This window comes from Schistocerca cancellata, chromosome 2, assembly GCF_023864275.1.
Source record: "Schistocerca cancellata isolate TAMUIC-IGC-003103 chromosome 2, iqSchCanc2.1, whole genome shotgun sequence".
NCBI classification, from domain to species: domain Eukaryota; kingdom Metazoa; phylum Arthropoda; class Insecta; order Orthoptera; family Acrididae; genus Schistocerca; species Schistocerca cancellata.
This window is the reverse complement of record NC_064627.1, coordinates 1,056,544,289-1,056,556,570: the sequence shown is the minus strand read 5'-3', so window position 1 is coordinate 1,056,556,570 and position 12,282 is coordinate 1,056,544,289. Positions and strand designations below refer to the sequence as shown.

The 12,282-nt window shown below is 43.8% G+C and overlaps 1 protein-coding gene across 1 annotated transcript in view; it reads right to left on the bottom strand.

Annotated features, from left to right (window-relative positions):
- Nucleotides 1-12,282, bottom strand: part of LOC126163045 (uncharacterized) — a 630,426-nt gene that overhangs the window by 547,226 nt on the left and 70,918 nt on the right. Inside the window, exon 2 of the mRNA XM_049919928.1 lies at nt 532-2,607. Within this exon, the coding sequence (XP_049775885.1) occupies nt 532-2,492 (1,961 nt within the window). The 5' untranslated portion in view covers nt 2,493-2,607. The remainder of the gene's footprint in view (nt 1-531; nt 2,608-12,282) is intronic.

The following is a 12,282-nucleotide window of genomic DNA, read 5'->3' as shown; positions in this document are numbered from 1 at the left end:
AGTCGCTATACTCCGATTAGACGTTCTTCTTTGAAGTTGAAATTATGATATTACCACCTTACTAAGAAAATTCAGAGTTGGTGATGACAGTTCTAATGTTTTTTTTTTTTAATTAGTGTATGAATGCGATGCACTCAGCATATGTCGTCAAAGACTTAAGAAAAATCTGAGAGATTTTTCACAATCTCATAAAAAATTAAGACTGGAGGGTTCTTATGAAATCACAATGTTTAACAGGATACAGCTGTAACAGTTGCACGGAGCAGATCAGATGCCACTATTTTAAAACTATACGGGGCCAAAAACATTGATACCCAGCGCTATGTGGCGTTCGTCATCCCTACCGCATTACGTAGATAGCAATACTAAAAAAAAACTATGGTATATGAAACCTTTGAGTGTCTGTGGCATCCCTACACCACAACCACTTTTGGCTAATAAATTTATTATCTTGCGTTTACTCCTCCTACTCCGATGAAAGCAATGAAAAGGCAACAACCTGTAGACTGAGAAATGTAAGTCCAAGCATACCTTGTAATGAGAGTGGCGTGCATATCTTCATAGGTTTTCCGGTAGGACGGTTTCGATGGCTTCCTTTTCCTCGATCTCGACACAGGAGCAACCAGTGGCAAAAGAAGGAGAGCGCAGAAGGTGAGTGCGGCGGCGACCGCCATGTGCGCTGTCATCTGGAACGGGCAGGGAGACAGGGCAGCCGCCACGCCCAGCAGCGGACACACGACGAGCGACCACCCAACCAGCACCTGGCCGCTCGTAGCGAGTTCCCTGAGCACCGCGCAAGTGTCCCGCGTCATTACTCCGCACAGTCTCAGCATCCAGACCGGAGCTGACTGGCACCCGGTCTCTAGAAACAGTGATATAGCAAACACCGTGTAGAATACAGTTGACCACGAACCGTACTTGCTGGCACCAAAGCCTTCAAGAGTAGAAAAATATGCGACGCTGTCCGTGTACATAGAGTTTGCATCTGGACGTGAACTATTTAGTATTTGACTTTTAACGTTCAAGTGGCTATTCAGTGCCGTATTCTTTTGTAATAACGGTGATAAATCTGTTACACTATCCGACGCTCCCTCCCTCGTCGTAATTTCACTCTGTAGCACATGATCAGAAGTAACTGGTTCTAAATGGAACAGATCAACTCTGTTCACGATTTCACTATTTGAAATTCTATTATGAACACTGCGTACACCACGCTTGACATTGCCATTTTCATTCATATATTGCGATGGTAAGTGATATTGGTACGACGGTTTTTCACTGTCAAACTGCACTGATAAGTCCAAAATTTGTTCTTTTTGTTGTTGTTGCTGATTACTGTACTGCTTCTTGGGAATATTAGAGTAGTCATGATCATTATCAGCGCCATTTAATTGTTGTTCACGATATCTGGGAGTGTGGAGAGGCTGTTTATGCTTTGGCTGATTCTGTAGGAAAATCTTCTGAGGCACCTTCCACCTACGATTTGCAAACGTCTTGCTGCCACCTTCGGCTTGTCCTCCTGAAACGCCACCGTGTTGCACCTCATCAAACTTACTCTGGTCAATCCTCTGGTGGTGGTGACTGACTGAAGGCTTGGGCTTCAAGTATTGTGATAGGTACCCATAGACAATATGCTCTGGCGTTACCAACATATTGTTATCATTTTCACCGTCTGCAATATATGGTGGGCTATTTCTCTGAGAATTCTCCGCAACTGGCAGATCGTACTTAAAAATGAAAGGAGTGTTAGTGATTTTGTGGTAGGAACTGAGAATTCCCTTCCTTTCCTCCATTTGCCAGGAGACTGGCGAAGTCTTTCTTTCTGACGATATGTCATCAGATGTTTGCTTCGTATCAGCAGAATTATTCTCAGCCGAATCGTTGTCCTCCATTTCTCTGTTTTTCTGATTGATGAACTTGTCCCAGCTGTAATCACCTTTCGAAGTCCCAACTGTTTCTGGTGTAGATGCAGTGGTTTTGCTTTGTACAATCTCTGGATCGCCTGCAGTTTTTATCTCTGGCGCTGAAATGTTGAGTGTTTTATCTTTGGTCTCCTGCAAAATACGACTGAATGATTCGTGGGCCTCTAACTTCGTAGTGCCGTTTGGGTTGTCCAGAACGAAGAGTCCCCAGCCTGGCCCTGGAGTCACGGTGTGCGAGCAGTGAGTTACATCCCTGGGAACGGCGAAGGGCGGCACGAAGACGAGGCTGACGTAGGCCGCCACGGAGGTGAGCAGCAGCAGCGCCGCGACAGCCCTGCGGCCGCGACCCGAACCGAAGAGTGAGCTGGACAAGGCGGCGGACGCCGGCGCCGCAGCGACGCCCGCCCACGTCTGCAGGGCGCGGAGGGCGCCCGCGTCACCGGCCGACAGGCCCAGGTACTTCAGGTACACCGAGAAGAATTGCGCCGCAGCGCTCTGGGCCACGAACAGCAAGAAGTACGAGAGCCTCGCTGCCGCCGAAAAATCGACAGGATCTGTTTCGTCGATCATAGTGCGCTTTTGTTACCTCCACTGCCATGCGAAGTTTACACCTCTGTATCCAATAAATTTGGGGGCTAGCTCCTCGTCGCAGGTTTCCACCATTGGCTTCTTTAAACACGTCATCCTGCACAATAAAAATATCATTTAGTTTCTTATGATTATTGCTTAATAATTTCAATTATGACCAACGTTTAAGTTGCACCGAAGTATGTGCAACGGAAATTTGGAAAAGTAAAGTTTCAGAATTTAAATATGGGAGAAATAATCCAGTCAAATGCTCTGAACAAAGCAGGTAACATAATCAGAAAAATAGAAATGATACTCTACTTAACAAAGAACATTTACAATAAAAAATCCTTTTTAATACAATAAAATATATACAATAAAAATATGTTTAATACAAAATTGAGGTAGTACAATATATCGATTAAGATCAGATGTCTTTATGCCCCAGGACACCTCGCCATAAACACAACCAAACACTTGAATAATTTTGAGAAGTAAGAAAAGGATAATTTGCACAAAATGGATCCAAAGTATCAAAATAGGGCTTGGAAACTCAGAAGCAACTATGAGTTGTATGTAAAACTCAGAATATTATAGATACAATGAGACGGCGGAGCATTATACTTTATGCTCATTTAAAAAGAACTGACAACAACAGACTGATAAAAAAATACAGAACTTCTTTGCAAAATCCAGAAACCAAAATTCCATGGTTTATAGAAGTTATGAGAGATATGCAGGGCCAGCCGCTGTGGCCGAGCGGCTCTAGGCGCTTCAGCTCGGTACCGTGCTGGTGCTACGGTCGCAGGTTCGAATCCTGCCTTGGGCATGGATGTGTGTGATGTCCTTAGCTTAGTTAGGTTTAAATAGTTCTAAGTCTACAGGACTGATGACCTCAGATGTTAAGTCCCATAGTGCTTAGAGCTATTTGAACCATTTAGATATGCAGGAAGTGGGGACAAAAGACAAAGACGTAGAAAACAGACACGACTTCAAGGAAAAGGTGCAAAAAGTCCAAGTGTTTCCAGAAGAAAACACAAAAGAATAGATAAGGGACATGGATAGCAGAAAGAAGAGATCAACAGAGAGCAAGAACGATGAAGTGTTTGCTAGCCAAGTAAAATAAAAGATTACGATGTCATAAAGCACCTGTTTCACATGGTCCTTAGTTGGCCATCTTTGAATAATAATAATAATAAGAGCTCAGAAGTTAGTAAACTCTCGATTTCAGTTTCATTACTTAAATCACCCTGAAACGTTTTCGTTACCATTCACGCCCATCATTATGAAAAGCACCCAGTTGAGGTGACTTTTGATACTTAGGTGCCCTAGGGCAGAAAAGTATTGGGCATTACCTACCAAAACCTGGACCGGCTCAAGAATATTTTTCAGACAAGCGACTTATCATTTAGCGCCCCCACGCCCCACCCCCACCCAGCCTCCCCCATTTTCCCACGTACAGTCGTGGACAAAACGAGCGAGACCCCTCGCCTTTTCGTTATGCTAATCCGCACAGCATTAAAGTCTGCTACACAGCATAACAGGCAAGGTGACGAAGTGCTACCAACATACTATGCACAGGCGTGAAATTGACAAACTATCCGAACTTTGTCAGACTGTTTTCAGTCATGTGTATGACTATGCTGAGTAGTGTGTTAAATACAACACGTAAATATAAAATGTAAATGGAAGAAGAAACGCGAGTTAGTATGAACTGTACTAATAAAAATGAATTTCAGTTTATCGAGACAACATAACTGTTTTAGTAAGGCAAAGTACCCCAGATCGTTACGAATTAGCAAAATATTATGCATATTCGGCTGCGAAACGGTCTGTGTCAACGTTCAGACCAGTCATACTGGATTACCGTTGCTGATCTACCATGAAAATGTGCAAATTTAGTAAGGCATGAAGATTCATAACGAAATTCAGTCAAAAATCATTCAGTGCCACACGTAAGTCAATTCAGTTATTGACGGAAGCGGAAAAAGTAATCAGTAAGAAGTATGAAATTCTACAAGTTCTTCATATTTTCATGCACAGGACACCAGTACAGAATAAAGGTAGCAATAAAACGTATTGGGGGCGCGAGAATTTCATAAAATTGCTTTACTGCCAGTCTACTTGCCTCCATCGAGATTAGAACCGAAAACAAACCAGACCTCCCTTGCAGTAGTAAACACCTTTCACTACGCTAGCAGACAACCCAGGCAAACAGCCCTCTATTATTACCCCAGACTTGAATAAGCCAGCAATTTCGCAATGAAAATGGCAAAATGAACTGCAGTTTCCGTTTCACAGAGTTTTCTGGACTCAAAAACAAGAATTTTCTACCTTTATGTCACCGCTTATGTGACAATCATCCGGGATGTTTATCGAAATAACAAAATACTGTTATTAGCGAGTAAATTTAGTAGGATTATTCTGCACCACCCCAGGAAATAAACGGCTACATAGCTGCCAAACGTATTCTACAATGATTCGAATTCTCCATTAGACTCGCCACAGCCAGGAAATGTTCATTAACCATAGTGTTTCTTAGGCTACCTGCCAATGGGAATGCTCGCACTGCTAAAAGGCAGTGGCATTAATACTGGGATCTGAATTACCACGTGTATAGGCAAATGGATTTTATTTGCATTCCTGTAAACGTGATTTGCATCGAAAGCATAGCTACGAGTAATATGTAATATGCTGATGTATCGACTGTAACGATAACATTTCCAATAAAGAGTGGGGGTGGGGTGGGGGGTTATTTATGCAGCAATCATCTTAAGTAACTGTCGTGGCTATTTTCGTCGTTAGGATTTCGTCACCTGAATCGGTATAAATGAAACCCAACTAGCCTCACTTTCTTGACCGTCTGTCTGTCTACCCAGCCCTTAAAAACCGTTTTGCTAATTCGTAACGATCTGGGGTACTTTGTCTTACTAAAACAGTTATGTTATCTCGATAAGCTGAAATTTATTTTTATTAGTACAGTTCATACTAATTAGCGTTTCTTCTTTCATTTATATCTTATATTTATGTGTTGTGTTTAACACACTAATCAGTATTAATATAGTCATACACATGATTGAAAACAGTCTGAGAAAGTTCGGATAGTTTGTCAAAAACGCCTGTGCATAATATGTTGGTAGCACTTCGTCGCCTTGCCTGTTATGCTGTGTAGCAGACTTTAAAGCTATGCGGATCAGCATAAGGAAAAGGCGAGGGGTCTCGCCCGTTTTGTCCACGACTGTACATTGCCACCAATTGTCAGTTTTCGTGACTAATTGTTACACACACTGTATACAAATCTTGCACTTGGACTCCCCTGCTGCCCCTCTGAACTTGGCGCTCCAAGCAGCCTCTACTAATTTTATGTCCTGCGTAGAAATCTCAGTTGTGCCACATCTGGCGCCCCTTTCAGTATGGCGATCCAAGCGGCGGCTTATGTCGCTTGGGCCGTAAGCCTCAGTGGGTGTTATGAAGTATACGAGTAAGAATAGCCCATCCATGTTCCAATGCACGTAAGGCCAGCATTTTCCGATGTGCGCACTTCTGCTTCTCAATGTTGTTTTGAGTGTCTCTTTGTTTGATTAGGAAAGTGAAGTAAGTTGCTTGGGGTAAGCCGCTCCCCAACCGCACTGTTCGCTTTACAAATAAAGTAATTTTAGACACTTTATATTTTTATTATTTACACAACTATTGCTACGGCTAGCACATCTAAGGACAGTGTGTGTGTTGGGGATCAAAATTTAAGACACATTCTAACTTAGTGGTTAAATAATGTTGATGATCAGTTACTATTAGTTTTCCGTCTTGAGCTCACGGCAGTTTAATTAAAGAGAACTACAACAGACGTATGTCGCTTTTATTTATAAAGCATCTTCCATGGTTATTCTGAAAATTGGATAACACGTAAAGAATATGCATATACGCCGCTGAATGTACCTACAAAATTATAACAGTGTACGACACATTATTGAGAAAATAAGACATCGTGAACTTTGAACCACGTGAAAATCAAGTTGCGGGACGAAATTCGCTAGATATATGGGTGAAATATGTGTACAAATATGTGTGAAACATGTTAAATGTACACTGAAGTGACAAAAGTCAGGGAATAGCGATATGGACATATACAGACGGCGGTATTATCGCGTACACAGGGTATATGTGTACAAATATGTGTGAAATATGTTAAATGTACACTGAAGTGACAAAAGTCAGGGAATAGCGTTATGGACATATACAGACTGCGGTATTATCGCGTACACAGGGTATATGTGTACAAATATGTGTGAAATATGTTAAATGTACACGGAAGTGCCAAAAGTCAGGGAATAGCGATATGGACATATACAGACTGCGGTATTATCGCGTACACAGGGTATATGTGTACAAATATGTGTGAAATATGTTAAATGTACACGGAAGTGACAAAAGTCAGGGAATAGCGATATGGACATATACAGACTGCGGTATTATCGCGTACACAGGGTATATGTGGACAAATATGTGTGAAATATGTTAAATGTACACTCGAGTGACAAAAGTCAGGGAATAGCGTTATGGACATATACAGACTGCGGTATTATCGCGTACACAGGGTATATGTGTACAAATATGTGTGAAATATGTTAAATGTACACGGAAGTGGCAAAAGTCAGGGAATAGCGATATGGACATATACAGACTGCGGTATTATCGCGTACACAGGGTATATGTGTACAAATATGTGTGAAATATGTTAAATGTACACGGAAGTGACAAAAGTCAGGGAATAGCGATATGGACATATACAGACTGCGGTATTATCGCGTACACAGGGTATATGTGTACAAATATGTGTGAAATATGTTAAATGTACACGGAAGTGACAAAAGTCAGGGAATAGCGATATGGACATATACAGACTGCGGTATTATCGCGTACACAGGGTATATGTGTACAAATATGTGTGAAATATGTTAATGTACACGGAAGTGACAAAAGTCAGGGAATAGCGATATGGACATATACAGACTGCGGTATTATCGCGTACACAGGGTATATGTGTACAAATATGTGTGAAATATGTTAAATGTACACGGAAGTGCCAAAAGTCAGGGAATAGCGATATGGACATATACAGACTGCGGTATTATCGCGTACACAGGGTATATGTGTACAAATATGTATGAAATATGTTAAATGTACACGGAAGTGACAAAAGTCAGGGAATAGCGATATGGACATATACAGACTGCGGTATTATCGCGTACACAGGGTATATGTGTACAAATATGTGTGAAATATGTTAAATGTACACTCGAGTGACAAAAGTCAGGGAATAGCGTTATGGACATATACAGACTGCGGTATTATCGCGTACACAGGGTATATGTGTACAAATATGTGTGAAATATGTTAAATGTACACGGAAGTGGCAAAAGTCAGGGAATAGCGATATGGACATATACAGACTGCGGTATTATCGCGTACACAGGGTATATGTGTACAAATATGTGTGAAATATGTTAAATGTACACTCGAGTGACAAAAGTCAGGGAATAGCGTTATGGACATATACAGACTGCGGTATTATCGCGTACACAGGGTATATGTGTACAAATATGTGTGAAATATGTTAAATGTACACGGAAGTGACAAAAGTCAGGGAATAGCGATATGGACATATACAGACTGTGGTATTATCGCGTACACAGGGTATAAAAGGGCAGTGCAGTGGCGGAGCTGTCATTTGCATTCAGGAGATTCATGTGAAAAGGTTTCCGACGTGATTATGGCCTCACGACGGATATTAAACGGACTATGAACGCGGAAAGGTAGTTAGAGCTAGACGCATGGGACATTCCATTTCGGAAAATCGGTGCGGAATTCTATATTTCGAGATCCACAGTTTCAAGAACCTGCCGAGAATATCACATTTCAGGCATTATCTCTCACCACGACAACGCAGTGGCCGACGGCCTTCACTTAATTACCAGGAGCAGCAGCGTTTGCGTAGAGTTTTCAGTGCTCAGAGACAAGCAACACGGCGAGAAATATCAATGTGGGACGTACGACGAACGTATCCGTCAGGACAGTGCAGCAAAATCTGGCGTTAATGTGCTATGGCAGCAGACGACCGACGCGAATGACTATGTTGACAGCACTATATCGCCTGCAGCGCCTCTCCTGGGGCCCGCATCTCGTGGTCGTGCGGTAGCGTTCTCGCTTCCCACGCCCGGGTTCCCAGGTTCGATTCCCGGCGGGGTCAGAGATTTTCTCTGCCTCGTGATGGCTGGGTGTTGTGTGATGTCCTTAGGTTAGTTAGGTTTAAGTAGTTCTAAGTTCTAGGGGACTGATGACCTAAGATGTTAAGTCCCATAGTGCTCAGAGCCATTTGAAGCCTCTCCTGGGCTCGGGACCACATCGGTTGGACCCTAGACAACTGGAAAACCGTGGCCTGGTCAAATAAGTCCTGATTTCAGTTGATAAGAGCTGACGATAGGGTCCGAGTGTGGCACAGACACCAAGAAGACGTGGACCCCTGTTGTCAACAAGGCACTGCGTGAACTGGTGGCGACTCCATCGTGGTGTGGGCTATATTTACATGGAGTACACTGGGTCCCCTGGTCCATCTCAACCTATGATCGACTGGAGATGTTTATGTTCGGCTACTTGAAGACCATGTGCAGCTATTCATGGACTTTCATGTTACCAAACAACGATGCGCCAAGTATCCGGCCACAATTGTTAAAAAAATCTGGTTTGAAGAACATTCAGGACAATTCGAGCGAATAATTTGGCAACCAGATCGCCCGACATGAATCACATCGAACATTTATGGGACATAATCGAGAGGTCAATTCGTCCACTGAACCCTGCACCAGCAATTATGGATGGCTATAGAGGCAGCACACGAGGTTGGAAACGGTATTAGGAGGTATCCCATGACTTTCATCGTCTCAGAGTATGTACACAGAGTATGTACACAGAAGAAGCCAGAGGTAAAAAGTGCCTCCTAAACTTTGGATTGATATCAGCCAAACTTGGTACAGATGTCAGTTACTAACTGGAAAGAAACACTGTGGGGATAAGAACCACCAGCCTCCTATTGGTGAGGAAGAGATGGAGAGAGAATCGTGGGAGAAGATGAAATGGGGAGACATAGAGAGGAAAGGAGGAGATGGACAGTATAGGGGGAGGAGGAGATGGACAGAGGGAGGGGGACGAGGAGTCAGACAGAGAGAGGGGGAAGGTGAATGTGGACAAAGAGAGGGGAGAGGAGGTGATGGGCAGAGAATGGAAAGAGGAACAGGAGGTGGACAGATAAAGGGAAGAGGACGAGACAGTCAGAGAGAGGGGGAAGGTGGACAGAGAAAGGAAAGAGGATTAGGTGAACAGAGAAAAGAAAGAGGATGCAATGGACAGAAAGAAGGGGAGGGGAGATGGAAAGAGAGAGGGGGAGGATAACATGGACCGTCGAAGTAGGAGGAGGAGATCGTCAGAGAGAGGGGAAAAGTGGACAGAGAAAGGGAAGAGGACGATATGGACAGAAAGCAGGGGAGGAGGAGATGGACAGAGAGCGGAGGCGGAGGATATGGACAGAGGGGGGAGGAGGAGAAGATGGACTCAGAGAGGGGGCAACAGGAGATGGAATTAGACGGGATGAGAAGGAGATATGAGTGGTAGGAGGAGGCTTGAAGGCAGAGAAGGAGGTGGGGAGAGGGAAGGATATGGGCAGAGGCAAGGAGCAGGTTAGATGGGGCAGCTGAGGGAAGGGGGGGAAGGAGCAGCTGGGCAGAGATATCTACATCTACATCTACATTTATACTCCGCAAGCCACCCAACGGTGTGTGGCGGAGGGCACTTTACGTGCCACTGTCATTACCTCCCTTTTCTGTTCCACTCGCGTATGGTTCGCCGGAAGAACGACCGTCGGAAAGCCTCTGTGCGCGCTCGAATCTCTCTAATTTTACATTCGTGATCTCCTCGGGAGGTATAAGTAGGGGGAACCAATATATTCGATACCTCATCCAGAAACGCACCCTCTCGAAACCTGGACAGCAAGCTACACCGCGATGCAGAGTCTGCCACTTGAGTTTGCTAAACATCTCCGTAACGCTGTCACGGTTACCAAATAACCCTGTGACGAAACGCGCCGCTCTTCTTTGGATCTTCTCTATCTCCTCCGTCAACCCGATCTGGTACGGATCCCACACTGATGAGCAATACTCAAGTATAGGTCGAACGAGTGTTTTGTAAGCCACCTCCTTTGTTGATAGACTACATTTTCTAAGGACTCTCCCAATGAATCTCAACCAGGTACCCGCCTTACCAACAATTAATTTTATGTGATCATTCCACTTCAAATCGTTCCGTACGCATACTCCCAGATATTTTACAGAAGTAACTGCTACCAGTGTTTGTTCCGCTATCATATAATCATACAATAAAGGATCCTTCTTTCTATGTATTCGCAATACGTTACATTTGTCTATGTTAAGGGTCAGTTGCCACTCCCTGCACCAAGTACCTATCCATTGCAGATCTTCCTGCATTTCTCTACAATTTTCTAATGCTGCAACTTCTCTGTATACTACAGCATCATCCGCGAAAAGCCGCATGGAACTTCCGACACTATCTACTAGGTCATTTATATATATTGTGAAAAGCAGTGGTCCCACAATACTCCCCTGTGGCACGCCAGAGGTTACCTTAATTTCTGTAGACGTCTATCCATTGATAACAACATGCTGTGTTCTGTTTGCTAAAAACTCTTCAATCCAGCCACACAGCTGGTCTGATATTCCGTAGGCTCTTACTTTGTTTATCAGGCGACAGTGCGGAACTGTATCGAACGCCTTCCGGAAGTCAAGGAAAATAGCATCTACCTGGGAGCCTGTATCTAATATTTTCTGGGTCTCATGAACAAATAAAGCGAGTTGGGTCTCACACGATCGCTGTTTCCTGAATCCATGTTGACTCCTGCAGAGTAGATCCTGGGCTTCCGAAAACGACATGATACGCGAGCAAAAAACATGTTCTAAAATTCTACAACAGATCGACGTCAGAGATATAGGTCTACAGTTTTGCGCATCTGCTCGACGACCTTTCTTGAAGACTGGGACTACCTGTGCTCTTTTCCAATCATTTGGAACCTTCCGTTCCTCTAGAGACTTGCGGTACACGGCTGTTAAAATGGGGGCAAGTTCTTTCACGTACTCTGTGTAGAATCGAATTGGTATCCCGTCAGGTCCAGTGGACTTTCCTCTGTTGAGTGATTCCAGTTGCTTTTCTATTCTTTGGACACTTATTTCGATGTCAGCCATTTTTTCGTTTGTGCGAGGATTTAGAGAAGGAACTGCAGTGCGGTCTTCCTCTGTGAAACACTTTGGAAAAAGGTGTTTAGTATTTCAGCTTTACGCGTGTCATCCTCTGTTTCAATGCCATCATCATCCCGGAGTGTCTGGATATGCTGTTTCGAGCCACTTACTGATTTAACGTAAGACCAGAACTTCCTAGGATTTCCTGTCAAGTCGGTACATAGAATTTTACTTTCGAATTCACTGAACGCTTCACGCATAGCCCTCCTTACGCTAACTTTGACATCGTTTAGCTTCTGTTTCTCCAAGATATGAATGAGGAGGAGATGGATAGAGAAAAGGGTGAACAAAATGTGGACGGAGAGAGTGGGTGAACATCGACGGAGAGAGGAGAGGGAAGATGAGGTGGACACTGAGAGTGTGGAGGAGTAGACAGAGGGGGGAAGGAACAGGTAGAGGGGAAGGAGTAGATGGGTTTAGAGGGGGACGTGGTG